At 41.9% G+C, this 19,203-nt stretch overlaps 1 protein-coding gene across 1 annotated transcript in view; it reads right to left on the reverse strand.

Annotated features, from left to right (window-relative positions):
- Nucleotides 1-303: 303 nt before the first annotated feature.
- GALC (galactosylceramidase) overlaps nt 304-19,203 on the reverse strand; it is a gene marked incomplete at its 5' end in the record, with an annotated part of 48,165 nt that continues 29,265 nt past the window's right edge. The window contains 7 exons of the mRNA XM_080938724.1: nt 304-1,915; nt 5,200-5,276; nt 6,419-6,582; nt 9,781-9,958; nt 11,228-11,378; nt 13,331-13,417; nt 16,175-16,264. Coding sequence (XP_080794850.1) covers nt 1,769-1,915; nt 5,200-5,276; nt 6,419-6,582; nt 9,781-9,958; nt 11,228-11,378; nt 13,331-13,417; nt 16,175-16,264 — 894 coding nt within the window. The 3' untranslated portion in view covers nt 304-1,768. The remainder of the gene's footprint in view (nt 1,916-5,199; nt 5,277-6,418; nt 6,583-9,780; nt 9,959-11,227; nt 11,379-13,330; nt 13,418-16,174; nt 16,265-19,203) is intronic.

A 19,203-nucleotide genomic window follows, 5' to 3' on the forward strand; every position in this document is an offset into this window, starting at 1 on the left:
AGAAAACCATCTATAGTCACAGACGACACAATGGTATGTACAGAAATCTTAATATATGCCAGACACGTTGCATGGCATCAGTGGCTCTAACACTGACGGGAGTGTACCAACACAGGAAAGTTTTGAGGAATGTGGGTGGTTTCTTATGAAGTTAAACAAATCTTAATGTAAGAGCAAGTAATCTCTCCCCTCCCCATTAATCCAGAATAAATAAATGCAAATTCTCAAAGAGTTGTGTTAGTGCTGTTATGAGTTTTATTTTTAATCTCATAAAAATAGGAGATGAAAAACCAAATTGTGGTATATCCATTCAGTGTTCCCTTCAGAATAATGAAGAGTGTACCACTTTGGCAAAGTCTTACTAGAGAAATCTTCCAACACCATATCACAGTCGCTTGAAATTAGGAGTAGAGGAACTGTTGTACAGAGAACTTTCTGGAGTAACAGAAGCATTCAATAGCTTCACTGGAGTGTGGGCTACAAGGGAATGTTTACATTATTAAAACAAACTATACACTCAAAACGGGAATATTCAATGATATACAAATTATACTTGTATGCTACTTTCTAAAAATACTTTAAAATCTAAACAGTAAATTATCTAGCCTTGGTTTCAATTTTTCAAAAGTAATACAGACCTCACTGTACCCCTACTCATGTTAGAGCTTGACAAATTCCCATGGAGTGGAGTAATTCAGTGAGTAATGTTTCCTTATAAAGAATTCCAGAATTCACTTTACCCACATGGAAAACTGATCTGTTTCTAAGAGTTACATTAATGTTACATAAATCATACTAATGAGAAACATGCTGAAGAACATTTAAATAGAAACATTGGAAATATAGTAAGTGTACCTATCCAAAACCATCAGGAGGTGATCCAAATCTGTGAGCTACTTAAAGCCTCAGTGGTCCTCCTGCAGACATAGACAGATGAAGGTATTCACTGGTGCTCTGCTGTGTCAGAGCCCCTTGTGAGGACAAACTGCAAAAGGCACAAGAAATGTGCAGGGAAGTTGCTAGACTTGCCTACAACATTGGATTATATGGGGGAAATGTTCTCAAGACAGTTAAAAGTAGGAAGTAAGATAGTTTTACAGTACAAACAACCCAATTAATCTGGTTGTCTTTTATTCCTGTAAAAATGGCTTTGGTATTAGTTTATTAATGAGGTAATTTTCAAATCATCCCATCATCATTTTGCACAATTCCAAAAGTATCATCCTGGGGTGGGGAGGAGACAGTGATAGGGGAGGGAGGGGAAAAGAGAGGGGGATGGGAGTGAGAGAGATGGGAGAGGGAGAGAGGACTGCAAGTTGAGGTATTCCCTGAAGTGCTCATTGGTATGCTCTTAAGCATCAGCATCTTCTAAGGAAGCCTGGACTCAGGCACGGGGTCAGAGCTCACACAAACAGGTCTGTGGTCCCAGCCATCTGCATGATCATTTCCAAACAACATGGAATGAGCTACCTCAGTATTAGTGCAAAGGCTCAGGGCCAGAACCATCCAAAGCACTCCTGATGGATGGGACTGACCAACAGTGGCCCTTAAGGGCTACCATAGACAGTGTCAGAGACTACCTGCATCCCTTCTGGAATTATCTGAATAAACCTTTCAAAGGATCCAGCAAAAATGTACCTTTTCCCCTATTTACTCCTCATTATTGTTAGCCTTAAAGGCTCATACATAGATCCATCAAAATCAGAACTGGCCCTGAACCAAAATCAAAAATAGAAAATCCAAATCAGCTCTTGACACCCCATGAGTACTAGCGAGCAGCTTCCACGTGAAAGTTATCAAACTGCGCAAACTCGAAGGTGTGGGTTCCGATCGCAGCCCAGCCATGCCCTGGGTATTTCACGGGGACATCTTTCCACAGGATCTTGCCATTCAACATACCCGAGGCGAAATTACCCTGAAGAAGAAAGAAATGTTTCTTGAAAATGGAAATGAGGCTCTGAAGTATATTTAAGAACATGCTTCAAACTACTTAGTGGAACAAACGTCATCTCGTCTCTCATCAAAGGCCTAGAACTGTAAAATACCATTTCATGTGTTTCAGCAAAAGCCTAAACTAGACCAATTTTTTTTCTCAAAGAATTTTTTAAAGTACCTGTTAAAACAGTTCCCCAATACATTGGATCTTGATATTTCCTGACACTCCACCCAAAATCAAAACAAAAAGAAAAATTGCCCACAATATTTCATAGTATTATGAAGCTTCAGACAAAAGTCCATTAAGATAACTCAGAAGTTGTACACACTGGTACTTTGGCTAAGCGGAGAGATTCCTCCCGAATTTGCTGGAGCCCAAATGCCTGCTACAAACTGCTATATACTTAAGGTCTAATTAAGGGCTATGCACTGAGCTAGAAGAGGAACTAGCCTTTATTTACTCTTTTGTCCCCATGAGGAGCATGTCACTAAAAAGCCATATGGAATGCCTACCTTTAAGGCAGAAGAACAGTAGTCATATGTTAAACAGAACAGTGAAGAAAAGCAGAAAGAAGAGGTAAGTGCACATAAGATGTGATTTACTTGTAATGACGGAAAGAAATCAAGTGTGCCTTTCTCAGAAAGTGACCGTTACACTTCCCTTACTGTCTGGCACACAGTAAATTGTAAATTTCAACCTTTATTACTACTGCTGTATGCACTAAGAGCACACACGCAAACACACCAAGCATACAGCTAGCCACAGAAAATACGCTACTTTCCAAAGATAAAGAGCTGGAGAGTCAAACTATCCAGCCAAAACTCAACACAAATATTTCTGTCTCAGAATCAAAATGCAATGCTCTTTAATTTTATGTCTGGAGAGGGTTAGGCTGACTAAAATTCATTTCAAAGCTTTCCAGAGGAGCAAGAGAATTGAATCCAAGTCACCTAATGCCCAATGTGAGGCCAATGCCTCTGACTACAACCTGCCCAGTTGTCTCCATCTCAAAGCACTTCCTGGACAACCTCTGCTACTTCTAGGGCAGTAACTGTTAGCACTGGGTCAAAGGATGGACACACACACACACGCGCACACACACACACACACACACACACATCATATTAAACAGAGTTTGTTCCACAGGGCCACAGCGCCTCCTGGACTCACTCCCCAGGCTCCAGTGATCCTGGAGTCCCAGATGCTCCTTTCTCAGGGCACGACCAACAGCCTTTTAGACTCAGCTTGCTCTCTGCCTCATTTACATCTAAACTCAAGCATCACTCACTTGGCACAGTCTCTTCTAACTTCCCCAGTTAGAAAGTCAGAACAGGGAGGCTGTTTTATCACACTACCCAAACTTCTTCACAATTACGTGTGTTCTCACGTTCAACTTACTGACTTAGAACAAAGCTCAAGCAAAGAGTGGCCTTAAGGCCAACCACCTATCTCTGTAGTCCACATCCACTGGAATGTATGCGCACTGATCTTTCACCATGATGATCTGCCATGGCTGTCCCCCTCTAACAGCAGAGTTGAAGATGTGCAGCACAGACCACATGGACATCAAAGCCCAGCTATCTGCTGTCCAGCCTTTTCAAGTAAAATGCTTGCCCAGCCCTGAGTATGACTTCCTCACACAGCATGGCTCATCTTGAAGGTACCTCAGAAAGTGTCAGAGGTTAACTGATTTGTCCAAAGTCTCAAAAATCCATTAGTGGCAGAATTAGACCTAGGAATAGGCCTTTTAGTTTTTCTCCCTTATCGGCCTGGCACCATTATCAGGACCATAAAATTTTGGCTAGACAGGTCTTGGGACCCAGGAGAGATCCCACCACTACTCCATCTGACACACATACTATTAAGCCAACTCTTAAGCCCAGAGCCATATATTAATGCATCTTCCGCCATCATCAGAGAAGCCTTCTTTTGTAGTAGATAGTGATTAACACAGAGACCTAAACTGGTCTCGGTGCAGAGAACAAGAGACTTCTAAAATGTTCTACCCTGAATAGGATGCCTATGTCACACCCCATCTTCCCATGACTCAGGGATCAGTGGTGGAAGGGGAGGCAGAGGGATTATTATAAGAGCCAGAGGCAGTGGGTGACTATAAGAAAAACTCTTCCCTGGATGTAGCAGGGGAGCTGTGTATATGAAACCACAGCAACTGTTACACCATGCATGAGACCTGTACAAGCTCAAGCTGGAAAAAGTCTATGCATGCCCAGAAGAGGAAGCTATAAAGTTCCACGGCTGGCTGAGGAACCACTGGTCACCGACAGCAACAGTGAGGGAAAATCAGTTTCTGTTAAGTGTGTTGCCTGATGAATGAACATGCTCACACGGAGAACCACATACCCCAGAGGGTGTGAGCAACATAAGCTGGACATGACAGGTTCTTGAAAAAAAGAAGACACAAAGTTATGTGGGTAGAGAAGTAGATCTGGTAGGAAATGGGAGGTGTGAATATAATAAAAACACTATACAAAACCCTCAAAATAATTTACAATAACAAAATCAACCCTTCTAAATATCTGCCTTCACCAACAATAACACATAAGCATTCAGGAACTGTCTGCCATCATTCTATCAAAGAACAATTAGGTCAAATTATGTGCACTGAGAACAATGTGGTCAAATAAACTACCTCACATCCCAACTAGATCCTCAACTCTCATTAATAAACATCTTAAAATGAGAATTCTCATTTTTTAGTGGTTGGATGGAAACAGAGAACAAATTTAAAAGTTCTTTGAATCTCAATTTCAGTTTCTGCTTACAACCCACAGACAAGCAGGAAAGGACTGCTTCAGCAGAGCCACACATCACAGACACTTTCTCTCACAGCATCCTTTAGGAGCACTGTCCATCTCTACCTCGTGATCAACCAAAGATGCTGATGCTGATGGCTGGATTCCCTTTATCCTATGAATTCTCTGGTATCTTCTCTAATAATTTAGAAAACTGTGCTTATACTTAACTGAGTCTGAACTATCAGAAATAAGCCTCTATGACTGCATATTCCTGAACATTCTATTTATACTCTTGGTTCAAGAACAGTGAGAAGCACAATTCACTTGCTGACTAATCACTCCATGAGTCACTGACGCACGCCGTCATGCGTGGACGGCTGGCTGGTGATTCTGCAGCAGCCTCACTCTTTTCATCATTGGTCACAACCTTCCACTTGTTTTATAACAGAAAATTCTAGAAAGTTACACAGGCATTTATCTCCATTGTATGTCATCGGCAATACCCACCTTAATGCTTAAGGTGAGTGTATACCATCGCTTTGCTGTAACGTCAGCATGTCCTGAAGCATATGTTATCCATCCGCCTGTAACACAGAATGAGTATCTCACCCGGCTTGCTTCTGAGACCTAAATCCTAGGATCATGCAGGGAGGTTGGTAAACGCCACCTGTATGTAGTTAATCTACCTCAGTGAAACAGTGTTCCTTCACTTCCAGATCTATAGTTGATCTAAAAGGAAAATACCTTACTCAGCTACACACTATGCAAGCATGTATTAAGATTCTATTCTACACCACAGAACGTATGGATGCTCACAGCAGAATGCGATAACCCTCAAAAGCAGCTACAGTCTGATTCTGATATATTACTATCTAAGCCCGTGGGTAACGTCTCTCTGGTTGGAACAGCCTAAGACTGCAAGACTACCAGAGAGTGAATCTGCTCACATGAACAGCCTCAACTTGCAATAGACAGAGAATGAGCTAATTCTGCAAGTATGACATTTGAATGCTGAGAGACAACTAGGCCCAGACGTCAAGCAGGTGATCTAGTCCTGCAAATCTTCTGTAGGCATTGAAGATGCAGACTGAAATTCCTAGTTCTGGTTCCACCACTAACTAGTTCTGGGGATTCTAGGAAAGTCAGTCCATGTCTCTGGCTCTGCTTTGGATCAAAATCTCAGTGAGAAAGGTCCTGAATGGGCAGTACCCTTTCCACCTGTTATCTCTTCACCTCTTTACTTACAGAGCTGGGGCAAAGAGCAGAAAACTATACAACAGATTGGTTTTGGTTTCCTCTCTTTCTTTATCTCTTTCTTTCCTAACACAGGAGTAAGTCAAGAGACTGAGGATCTGCACAGGCCAATGCTACTGAGGCACAGCAGCGAGGAAAGACAAACTATTTCCACGTGTCACGTGCATTAGGGAAGAGAAGCTCTCCATTTAAAGAGGCTCCACTTGCTTCGACTTCTGTGAACGTTTTAGTCTTGAGTGTCTCCTTCTCCGGGTTTCTCACAGACCTTCCCCTCATAGCACTGCATGCCCCGATGCCCTAGAGGCCTTTCTACTGCTGTTCTCTCAGTTACCAAGCTGCCCCCTTCCTTACAAATCAAACAGCTATGATTCTGAACTGCGTACTACTTGCCAGCACATGCTGACATTCATCCCAGCAGACACAGACAGTTAGGCTCACAGTAAGTTATGACCCACGAAAATATGTCATTTACCCAGGTCAGCTGTAACTCTGTAAGAGCCATTTGCAAAAATCCAGAAGAAAACTCCCGCAGCACTTCTAACCAAGGTACCGCCTTTATTCACTCTTCCGGCGATGAATACACCGCCACTCCGAGGCGTCTCTATGTAAACGTCACACTTCACAGTCATGTTGGTCCTGCAGAATCAAAGAGCAGATTACATCACCCTCTTCAGTCACGCTAGCATCTAGCACCAGCATGACAACTGCACAACAAATGCCTCCACTCTTCAGGTGAGAGAGACTTGTTTACATCTTAACCTTGTAGCAAGGATGGGCTTCAAGAATGCTTACTGACGGCTGTTTAAGTTTTACATGCTTATTTTAGTGGGTTACTGGACAATATTTATGAGCTTTAAGCACTGTGACAGCATATTCCTTGTCTAGTTGCATTAAAACACTGTCATTCTGCCAGTGTGACATAAAAGGAGACATTTCTACATTTCATAAAAGTGGTTTACAGTGACTGTGAGCAGAAAGCTTTACTTTCATTTCCATCGGCAGGGAAGCACCAGGCCATGAAGACGTGTCTGCAGAACTTAAGCTACTTTGAGAACAGAGTATAATTTATAGCTACCAAGATTTTAAAATGCCCGAATAAAGATCTAACTAAATTCTGACTCTAACCTGATAGTCAATTTGAGGGCTGGAGCCCTCAGTTAAGACTCAGCAGTTAAGAGCACTAGCCTTCCAGATGACCCAAGTTTGATTCCCAGCACCACAAAGAGGCTTACAATTGTCTAAAGCTCCAGTTTTGGGAGATCTGATATTTTGTATGAACTCTGCCAGGTCTGCACACACACGGCACACAGACATACATGAAGGCAAAATACCCATAGTCATAAAAATAAATCTCAAAAAATGTGAATCTAATACTTTGCACTGATTGTGCAGCAAGACCTCCAAAATATAATGGGAGGCTTGTTAACTCAGCCCCACAGTACCATCTCCCAGTGCCTAAGTCAGTAAGTCTGAGGTGGGCTCTTGAATATCACATCTAAGCTTCCAGGATGCTATGAGGATGCTGGTCCACAAATCTCATTTGAGAAGCAGTGTACACTGCACAGTTTGTCTGCCCAATACCTTTACAGAAGCAGTAAAGCCCTGGTCATTGGTTCACTGGTCCACAGAAAGATTCTGGCAAGCAGGAACCATCAGAGCCTTTACAAAAAGCTCCCTCCAGGCTGTTTTCCTTTTAAAGATGTTACTGGGTATAGCACATTCCTTCTGAGACAATACTGTCACCCTAAACTATCATCCCTGTAGGCAACCCACCTCCTACTCAGCAGCTAACTGAAAATAGGAAAGAAATGTGCATACTGCCAAGTAACAAAGCTGACACTTATCTAAAGTAAGACTATAGGCACCAAGACGTTGTTTGAACATGAGGTAGGGGACAATGGGTCCCTTACTTGCCCTTTACATTCCTCAAAGTTTCCTAAGTGAATTGTGCACAGCTGAACCTTATCACATATAGCAGGGGAGAGAAGGAAAGAGGGAGAGAGGGAGGGTGAAAAGAAGGGAGGGAGAGGGAGAGAGAGCAAACACATGTAATAGAGAATTCAGCTGTGAGCAAGAAGAGGTTATTTTGTGGAGATCCTTGGATCACAACCAAAGCTTACAAGTGAGACAGGAATTCTTATGTATATCTTCAGCAAAGCTTGTCCTACATGCTCAAATTACCATACTGGTGCTCGTCAAGATCCAGGGCTGAGGCAGGGTTCTGAGGCATAGCAGTGCTGAGGGCCGACTGCTCTACTAAAACAGCCCTGCACACAACTCATCTTTCCTGTCTTCCTCTGAGGAAGAAGACTGGCCAGTTAAAGCAAGGCTTCTGGCATAGACCACCAGACCAGAGAGGCCAGGCCCCGTTTCTGACATTTACATGAAATGGAATAATGTGTGAGTCTTATTCGAAAACCTCGTTTTCTCAACCTACGAGCTGAGCACAATGCATCCGCCTTCCGTTGTGAAAGTTTTACGTGTGCCCTTGACGGCCTCTCTCAGCAGCCCTTGGTAGCAAGCATGGCATCTGTGTGGCTCTCTGAACAACCCTGCTGCTTCCAATAGAGGATATAACGTTGGAAAATAAAAGAGGATAAAACAAAAGCACCAGATCACATGGAAATTGGGCAAAAAGGTGTGGGGCTGCTTTAGAGCAGGGGGGTTTCTAGGCTGCCGGAGCAGAAGAGCATGTGGGAAGTGGCCAGCAGGGGGCAGAGGGAACTTGGAGAGCCCACCTCCAGTAGAAAGACAGGGCATCAGGTGGAGGGAGGGGGTTGCCATCCCACAGTCAAAAACTCTAACCCAGAATTGTTCCTGTCTAAAAGAACTGCAGGGACAAAAACGGAGAAGAGACTGAGAGAAAGGAGGTCCAATGACAGGCTCAGATCAGGATCCATCTCAAGGAGAGGCCCCAAGGCCTGATGCTATGGTGTGCTTACAGACAGGAGCCTAGAATGGCTGTCTGCCTAGAGGCCCAACAAGCAGCTGTCTGAGACAGAAGCAGATACTTACACCCAACCATTGGATTGAAATCAGGGACCCCTCTGGTTGAACTAGGAAAAGGCCAGAAGAAGCTGAGGAGGAGGAGGGTGGGTGACCTCTTAGGAAGACCAGCAGTCTGAACTAATCCAGACCCCTGAAATTTCTCAGACACTGAGACACCAACCAGGCAGCATACACTAGCTGGTACGAGGCCCTCAATGCATGTACAGCAGAGGACTGCTGGGTCTGGACTCAGTGGGAGATGCACCTAACCCTTGAGAGACTTGAGGCCCCAGGGAGTGAGTGGGGAGGCCTGGCCAGGGGTGGGGGAGGGGAGGTGGGGAAGGGGAGATGAGAAACTGAGGAAGGGAGGACAGGGAGGAGATAACAACTTGACTGTAAAATAAATAAATAAATAAATAAATAAATAAATAAATAAATAAATAAATAAATAAATAAATAAATAAATAAATAATTTTAAAGTGAAGCTGGTCTAAAGTAGCTTCCTACACTAGCTAAGGCAGTGTAATTCTACTATTTGTCCAGCAGGTGGCAACAGCAGCTCAACAAATCAAGTCTGGTAAAACTAAAAGAATTTAAATCACAATGCCTGCAAAGCAAATACGTATTAAAATATAATCAGGTCCAGAAATCCTCAATTTTCCCATTAAAGTTAAATTTCTATGAATGCAGTTATTTCCAAACTGGAATAATCTGAAGGAAGGACATGGAAGCTAATTTGCTCATTTGAGGTCACATAATTATGACCACCACCTATTAGGTTCCTCGGAATGTACCCAAATCACAAGCTCTGACCCCAAGGGCAGACTGAGGGTGGCTCTCACACACCAGTGGTTATCGCCTATGATACTTATGGTGCTGGAAGCATCTGCAGCCCAGGTGATAGGTCGCTGGTTGAGAACTTGGCGCAGTGTGAAGCGGTGCTCAAGGTCTTCGTTATTCGTGTAGTACTCAAACACGCCAGTCTGGTCGGCAAAGTTTGGAGCTTCACTAAAAAATGGGTACTCTGTTCAGAACACAAAAAGTCCTCCACTTAGTTTCTCAGTGGCTCATCATCAGTTCCTTACCAGATCTCTGCTGTGCTATCTGTGATACACTGTGAACACTTGAATAATCTTTAAAACATAATACTTAGAAACAAGGTTTAGGTGTGTGTGTGTGTGTGTGTGTGTGTGTGTGTGTGTGTGTGTGTGTGTGTATTTGTATTTGGAAATAACCCAAATAACTGACCAGATGCCTGTACCAGAGCCAAAGGCCTTTCCGTGCCAATCAGCTGAAAGATCAGGTCCTGCCATGGGACTGTGAGCCCCAGTAGTGAATGGCAGTGTCTGTTAGGGGGAACACTAGGTGCTGGCCCCTGCAGTCAGGTACAGGTGATGACTCTGGCAATGCTAATCCGCCCCCTGCTGCTCTTCTACAGGTGTCAAGGTCTGGAGCAGATGACAGAGCTACCTGACTCACCTGTGAAACCTTCGATCCTACCAAACACTTAGTAAGCAAAAGAGTTCTTGCAGCATCCTCAGAGACAAGCTCAATGGGTGTGCCTTCTGTTTTCATAGGGTTTTCCCCAGTTACCCGGCCACTAAGGCTTCTCCAACCACTTTACAGCAGATCCTGCTAAAGACCTTTGGGCTAGACTATAACCTCCAGCAACAATGAGATGGAGCCCCTCACCACAGCATGGCTGTAGTGGGTACTCAAGTCCCTCGTACTGAGCTAGAGACATAATGTGGTTTAACCTGCACATTAAAGAGATACTAGTGGCAGCCAGGACGGTAGTACCTAGCTACACACAGTAAGCTTCACCCAGAACAACTTAGAATTATAACTTTCATTCTCACAATGACTTCTGCATTTATTCTGGAACTGAAAACCAAAAATTCACACCAAAGACACAGAAACACTAGCTATTGTTTAACCAAAGAAAATGCTAAGGCAGTGCTTCTCAACCTGTGGGTCACGACCCCTTTGGGGTTTCAAACAAACCTTTCTTTCACAGGAGTTGCACACTGGACATCCTATATATCAGGTATTTATATTATAATTCATAACAGTAGCAAAATTAGTTATGAAGTAGCAATGAAAATGACTATGGTTGGGGGTCTCCACAGCACGAGGAACTGTATAAAGCATCGATTACAGCATGAATCAATGAGGAAGCTTGAGAACTATGGCTCTAAGGCCTAGAAGGTGGACTTTGGACATGCTATTGCTGATCAATCTGAGAAGAAGAAACTCTGCCCTCTACAGGTCACACCTGGTTAAAACTGCTTACCAACATCGAAATCATCCTTATAGTTGGTTGGGAAGGGCTTCGAGTCGGGAGGGGGAGGGTAGCTGCCTTTGTGACCTGTGGTCAGAGTGGTGAGTGTGAATATCTCATCCTCCTCCAGTTCCAGTGTGAAGCTGCCACTATTGTCAAGGAGCTGAAAGAGAAGACAGCCCCATGTTCAAGGTCGGGTGCTAGGGAGCTTTGAAAGATAAACATAAACAGCCCTCCTGTTAGGACTTCCTAAACATGTGAGGAAGACAGAAATAAATACCAAAACTCTTGACAATTTTAAGGGTATGTTAGAAGTATGTAAAAATAATATTTTATACAAATAATCACCAGATGGAAGGGTCAGTGACAAGACGCCTGAAAGTCGCCATCTGCCACCCTTCTCTTCCATTACACTGCAGCTCTTTAAAGCTTGGGTTCACTCAGGGAATGCAGTTCAGCAGCTCCTTTCAGAGCTTTACTAAAGAAAATAACCCACAATCCCACAGACAACTCAGCTGTTAAGCCCAAGAAACATCTTAAATTAAGAAAAATTAAAATCTATTTATTATATGGTCAGTTTAAATTTCAATTAATAGACTAGTTTTGTGTCGCATTTTTGATCCTAGCAACTCAGCCTTCCTAACTTTTTCATCTCATCCTTGAGGCTGACAATGCAGACATCAGAGGACTGTTCTGGGGTTACATCAGAGGACTGTTCTGGGAATTAAACCAGATGTTCATAAAGGTCTTGCTTAGCTCACCTCAATGTGCGGCCAGAGGAAACACTCTAGAGCATAGTTCCGGCAGTAAGCGTAACCCTCTGGAGACATCTGAAGCCCTACATAACTAATGTGGGCATGAAGCTTGAACCGCCCTTGAAACATTAATAAGTTTTATCTACACTGAATTAAAGGGTTTGGCATCATATCATTGCTTTAAGGATAAACAGATGCAGAGCCATGAACATCTGATGCCACATTCTGCCCAGGATTAACTCCAAACAATATTCCTAAGTGGGAGATAAATTTAATTATGCTATTTCTAGCAAATATCTACAAGTAGAGAGGGGTCTAATGAATATTTAACCATTAATATTGACTAATTATAATATTAATAATTAAAAATCCATCAGAACAAGTCAAGTAGATGATATAATGTATTTGCTGGGGCCACTTTATTCTTTGGAATCTTTCTTAAGAAATCACCAAACACCATAGGCCTCTGGACTAGAAGCAAAATAAGGCAAAGTCACCACAGTGGTGGGGGAGTCTTTAATAAGACCCATACATAGTCCTACATTGGGGCCAGTGAGTAAGGTTTTAAAGAAACTGACACTTGAGGTGACATGTCTTCACAGATATAAAGGAAGCTGAGAAGTTTACTCTGTGAAGAGACACCAGCTACTGAAATCTGCTTCTGGAAAGGAAATCTGTCTTGTACTTCATAAGAGGACAGTCAAGGCCAGTGAAGGGTAACAGGGTAGCGAGGACCATGTGATAGGACAGTGAGAGCCATGTAACAGAACAATGAGGGTCATGTGTCAGGTCAGTGAGGGTCATGTGATAGGACAGTGGGGATCATGTGGCAGATCAGTGGGGTCAGATGGAAAATGTGTACCTATGGGAAAAGCTGTTGTTACATTCCTAACAGTATTTTAGGCACACCAGTCTTGTAGCACTGTGATGGCTGGCCCAGAAAGTCAGACTGAGTCTGCTGAGACTTTCTGACTAAGGAGACATAATGAAGAACAAACAGAAACGAGCAGCAGGGAGGAGAGGAGCGATAAAGAGTAAGAGAAACCCAGAGAGGGTAGGACTGCCTACAGTCAACTGCTACGGTGACATAGACCGAGGCAGAGGAAGATAGTCTAAATGAGGCACCAGCAATGGTGGCACATCTACCAACATAAGCTAGCATGTAAGGACGGAGAACAGCTATGAAGACACACAAAAGCTCCTCACACCTCAATCAGAATGCCTATGTAAGGAAAATATAAACACAAGTTTATCTCTGCTGTTCTGTAGCCATAAAATCAACTTCATTTTAATTCATTAATCAAAAGTGTTTCTTCTACTGCAGTAATGTCCCAAACATAGAAATCAAATTTAAGACTACCCATAGAGTATCCAGTTGTTTAAAATGAAGTCTCTCCGGTGGTTTTCCAAGCTTGGTATACCACACCTGTAGCTCTTGTATTTCTCTCTAGGGAAAAAAGACAAGAAAACATACTTAAGAGATTCATCAATTCCTGACATTAATACCACAAAAAGAAAACAATGCCTCCTGTTTCGAGTTGCTAGAAAGACCACCTCTGGGTTTAAATACTATTGAAAATAGGAAGACATTGTTTAAGCAAATCTTTCATTTCTTGTGAACACCTGACACTTTTCTGGTCCACCTAGGACACTTCAGAGAAACCTGAGGAAAGCGGACACAGCACAGGGGACACTGACTTGCATCAATTTAGAGAATCATATCAGCTCCATCACTGTAACACTGAACTGGGCATGCTCAAAAGTACTCCCGTCATCTTCCCTTAGAAACATGTGTTCTCTGACCTTGCACTAGGTAGGCCCAGAGTGAGTCTACTACCACTCCTTATTAAACTGCCACCTTCAACTGAGCATGTTCAGGAATGTGCCTGTTTCTAACGTGCTTTCCTCTAGGACTGTGCACAGGGTCCCTGAAGAAACCTGCCATGCCTCGTTTTACAGAGGAGAGCACTGTAGTCCAAAAATCTCTACTCATTTGACTCAATTAACCCACTGCATTAACACCTGAGAACACTGCCAAAGATTAAGAACAGGTCTTAGTGCCTTAGATTTAAAACACTCGTTTTCCCTATGTAAAAACATTGTTAGACATTTATATATTTACTTCTAAATATCTTGATTTATTATTATAAAATCTTAATCTGTTTTCTTCTGCCTTCTTGTATGTTTTTATTATCATATAAAGTTTATCTTGTTCAAAGATTTTGTTTTAATATTTTTCTTCAAAGAATATATAACTGCAAAAATGCTAAGTGACTGTTGATCTGATATGTTGACAGATAATAACCCAGAACTGAAGATCTCATAGAAATAGGTAATAATGCTCTAAAAGGTCTTAAATGTTTTTCATACTTAGTAATCATCATTAATTATGATTATTATATAATCGGGGTAATTCCAGCTAAGGCAGCAAATATATAAATGCCACACTGACAATAATCCTAGACTTAGACACACACACACACACACACACACACACACACGGAAAGAGAGAAAGTCCATTTTCCAAAAGAATTTGGAAGGAGATAAATATCCATGTTCATAGAGGAATCACATGAAAAGTAACAGATCCACATAATTTTTAACAACTTGGGAAAACAGATCTCAAGTGGCATGTTTGGGCTTCTGAGCAACAGCTTGCACACATGTGTTCTGTGGGAGCTACCTGGTCCTGAGCAAAGGGTGACGTGGGAGTGGGCAGGTGGGTGGTAGAGGGATGGAATGGGGACCGTTGAGGAGGGAAGACCAGGAAGAGGAACAACAGGAGACATGTAAATAAATAAAATTATCAATAAAAAAGCAGATAACAGGAACTTGCAACTTAAACAAAACATAGCTTTTGGCTTGATTTTGGACAGAACTGATTGCAAAAAGCTTCTATCAGAAGTCTTCCAGCTTGCTGGAGTCAGATGTTTAATCAAATACAGAATACAACTATTCCACTTGTGCTTTGTGAGCAAAGTTCCCTTTGCTAGGTGTTAGAGTAACAATATTGCTTTCTGACTACAATTATTAGATGTTTTGTCTAATTTTCTTAATAAATTTTATTCTCTTAACAATTTTATTCGTGTATATAATGCATTCTTGTTGGTTGTCCCTCCCTCCCCCACCCTCTCTTATCCCCCTACTAGCCCTGCTGGTCCTCTAACAACACTGGTAAAAAACAAACAAAAAACCAAACAAAAAAACTAATGCTTATGACATTATTAGTAAGAAAGCACCCTGCCTTCTTCTTAATCAAATCTAATAAGAGGTTTTTAAAATGGTAACTTTTGGGTATTTTGTTTGGTTTGTTTTTGTTTGGTTTTGTTTTTCAGTATAGAATACTCTAAACTTTAGTGTTTGTTTGAAGACTCCTCAGGAGGCAGTGGTGGTGCTTGCCTTAAATCCCAGCACTCAGAGGCGGAGACAGGCAATCTATGAGTTAGAGGCCCACCCCATCTCCAGAGTAAGTTCCAAAACAGTCGGGGCTATACAGAGAAACCCCATTTTGAAAAAGAAAGAAAAAAGGAAAAAGAAAATCCCTAAGACCACACAACTGATGCTTACCCCACCAAGGACAATCAAGCCCCAGACAGCTTTGTTAGGTATCGGCTTCTGCCCTATTCCATTACGAAGGTCAGAAGAGACCTCCCTCTGTTGGTGGAGGGCTTGAGTAGCATGCAAGAGAGCCCAGGTTTCTAACCCCAAACATGCCTGCAATCCCAGCACTCCTAAGGTAAAGGTGGGACACTCAGAAGATCCTGGTCAACCTCCACTGTGAAATGAGGCTGCCTATATTACATGATACTGTGTCTTTAAAAAAGAAGGTGAGGAGATAGAAGGCAGCAGGGCGGGTGACCACACATATACAAATTCTTAGTAGTTCTATAATACACGACAGAACTGATGGCCTGTAATAGGACACAAAGCCTTCACAAATTTTAAAGGTGTGTTTTATTTATTAGATGTGTGTCGATAAGTTCACAAGTGTGATCTTTCAAGGCCAGAAGAAGGTAGCAGATCCCTGGAGCTATAGCAGATCCCCTAGAGCTATAGTTAAATATAACTGTGAGCTACCTGACAAGGGTACAGGAAACCAGTTCCATTTGGGGGAACAGCAGCAAGTACTCTTCATCACTGAGCCATCTCTCCAACCCTAACATAAATTTTGAAATCAAAATAAAAGTTAAATACATGTACTTACCAAAGATCCCTTAAGAGTGAAGGTAGCCAGCTGGTGGGAGACATTATAATACGGTAGATACGGCCGTACACACATAGAATGTTGATGGCTCTGAGGGAGAAAAGGTCGTGTAAGTTATCCACACAATATACAAACTATTTTGTGAGGAAAACATTATAATCAATGCCTGGAAAGTAGCAGGAATGGAAAACATTTATAACAAATATGAACTTATTTCAGTTTTTAAAAATAAACTAACAGAACCTTAATTAATACATACTGTATGGGCCTGGACAAAGCTTAGGGTAAGAAAATGACCTTAATGGCAACTTAAATCCATAGAAACAGATCCAAAGAACCATAAGCATAAATAAAATAAATGTAACAGATGATGTAAATATATACTGTTCTCTTTTCTTCTCATGGCTTTTTAAAATTAGATACAAAGTAATAATTTCATAGCATTCTGTCATCTTTCTGTTGGAGCAGCGGCATGTACAATAGAAAAATACAAAAATGGCAAAAGAATAGCATTTCTTTGTTGCCCTGGGATCCAGTCAGTTTAAATCTAAAGTGGTCCGGAAGCAGGAAGGTATGTGTGGTAAATTCTGAAGCCACTGACGAGATACAACTCTTTAAAGTGTAGTGTGAAGATCACTAAAGGAACAGAAAGCCACATCAGAAAACATTCAGTCAAAGAAAATGGCAAAGGAGGAATACCAAACAATAACAAAATCATGAATTGTAGAAAACAAAGAATAACCAGCAAAAATAAACCAAACTATATAGCAAACCAATGCTCATTCAACAGTCCAACCGAAATGCCAGACAAGGATAAGAGCAAAACCCAACTATGGTCTATTGAAAGGGGACATGCATTACGTTAAAAGAAAAAGAAAAACATAGGCTGAAAGCAACAGTGAGGCAAAGTAAACCAACAGAGGGCACAAAAAAAACTAGCAGAGAAAAACTGATGTTAGAACAAAAGAAAAAATATAAACAGAAAGAAAGTTTAATATCAGAAGTAAATACATTAAAATATCAGAAATAAAAACATAATTTTTATTTTGAAATGAAAATGCTCCAGGGAAGGGGGATCCCAGTGGGTTGAGGTGGAAGTGGGTAGGTGGGTGGATGGAGGAACACCCACTCAGAAGCAAAGGGGAGCAGGAAGGGAGTGAAGAACTCGTGAAAGGGGACCAAGAAGGGGGGGGCAACACTTGGAGTGTAAATAAAATAAAAAACACAAAAGGAAACCTAAGAGAACCAGGATGAAGAAGGGAGACGATTCTGCAGTGGTTGAGATTTGACTTGTTGAGATTTTCCAGGCAGAACAAGAAATGAACAGACAGACAGATCCGAGAGACAGCCACGTGGAATTCTGCAGGCATCAAAGTAGCTATTCCTTCACAGTGCTGAGTATGGTCCACAGTGAGGCAGTGGCTGCAGTCCTCTCAGAGAAGAGCCAGGAAGTTTGCTCTCCAAGCAGCATGGGATAAAATGAAGCATCAACAACAACAGTTGCAAAAGATAAAAAAGTGTTGGGGGTTGATTCTAATGCTTTGATTCAATAAGGAATCTGCATGTCCAAATGCTAAAGGTCCTTGTCTCCAATTGGTTTTTGATTGATCAATAAAGATGCCTGAAGCCAAGAGCTGGGACCCTTAGAGTTTCACTGGCTGGGATGCAGAGGGGAGGAGACCCAGAATATCCATGACATGGAAGAAAGGGATGGGATGCAGGAGCTGAGGGAGCGAAAGCCAACTAGCCTTGTGAGAATTCAGGTGGGTGGCCAGTAGCCACTTCCATGATTGGGCCTGGGATAGCAGGAGAAAGTTTAAAAGTGCCCAGCTTTTGATATAGCCAAGGCATTTTAAAATTAACTGGTGTGTGTGTGTGTGTGTGTGTGTGTGTGTGTGTGTGTGTGTGTGTTCCACTTATGAATACAGATAGCTCCTGGACAAGTGCGTATGTGCAACCTGCTGAGCACTAAAGCGTGGTAGCCCAAACTCATAGCTACAAAAAAAGTACCTCGTCACAAAGCAGTTGAGTTGTGGAAGAAATCACAAGGACAATAAGAAACAAACTGTGATCAAAAATTAAAAAAAAAAAAAAAAAAAAAAAACCCTAAACGGACAAACAACACTAAAGTACCACATACAGAGGAAGAGAAGGCTATTCATGCCTAAATTTTTTAAATGTTCCAAAGAGTAACCTGGCCTTCTACTTTAAGAAACTAGACAGTTTTCAAAAGAGCAAACCAAATCCATAGCACAAACAGGAAGACAATGAATACTACTGTGAGATACTACAGAAAACCAACCAATCAGCATTATTCCCTTAGATAAATAAGCCTTCAGAAGACCAAACAAGAAGTGAGATGGCTCAGTGACTGAAGAGAATGGAAGAGGAGCACCCTGCCAATGGAAGGGGAGTACCCTGCCAGCCTCATACAACTAAACTGGGACTGCACAAGGGGGTCAGTACTCCTCCACACAGATCAGAAAGTCAAAGTGATAGAAACACAAATTTCCAAAGCTTCTGAGCAAAAGTTATAACATCTGACTACACCTACAATAAGTTAAAGAATCCTTAAACTAAAACTCTCATAAAGGAAAATCCTGGAGCCAGGTGAGATCACATGTGAATTCTGTCAAACTAAAGAACATCAGACCTTCAGACATTCTCCAAAAAATTTTCCCAAATCACTCCACGGGGATAATAATTATTCTGATACCAAACCAATACCAAACCAAACAGGTCATAACAAGGAAAGAAAATCCTAAAGCATCTAAGAAGTCAAATTCAACATCAAATACAAAGGATAATGTGTACCATTGAAGAATGATTCATCCCATGTATTCCTGAGACACAAAAACCAGTCCATACAGTGCAGCACAGAGTGCACAAAGGGCGAACACCACATGAGCACATGCTGGGTGAAATCCAGAGCTCTGCATAAAGAGATTCAACATGCTCAGTACAAAGGACAAGCTCCTCAACCTAAGTTTTAAATACTGGCAAAATCTCCACAGCTAACAAGCACCCTC

This window comes from Micromys minutus (genome assembly GCF_963924665.1).
Source record: "Micromys minutus genome assembly, chromosome: 1".
NCBI lineage: Eukaryota > Metazoa > Chordata > Mammalia > Rodentia > Muridae > Micromys > Micromys minutus.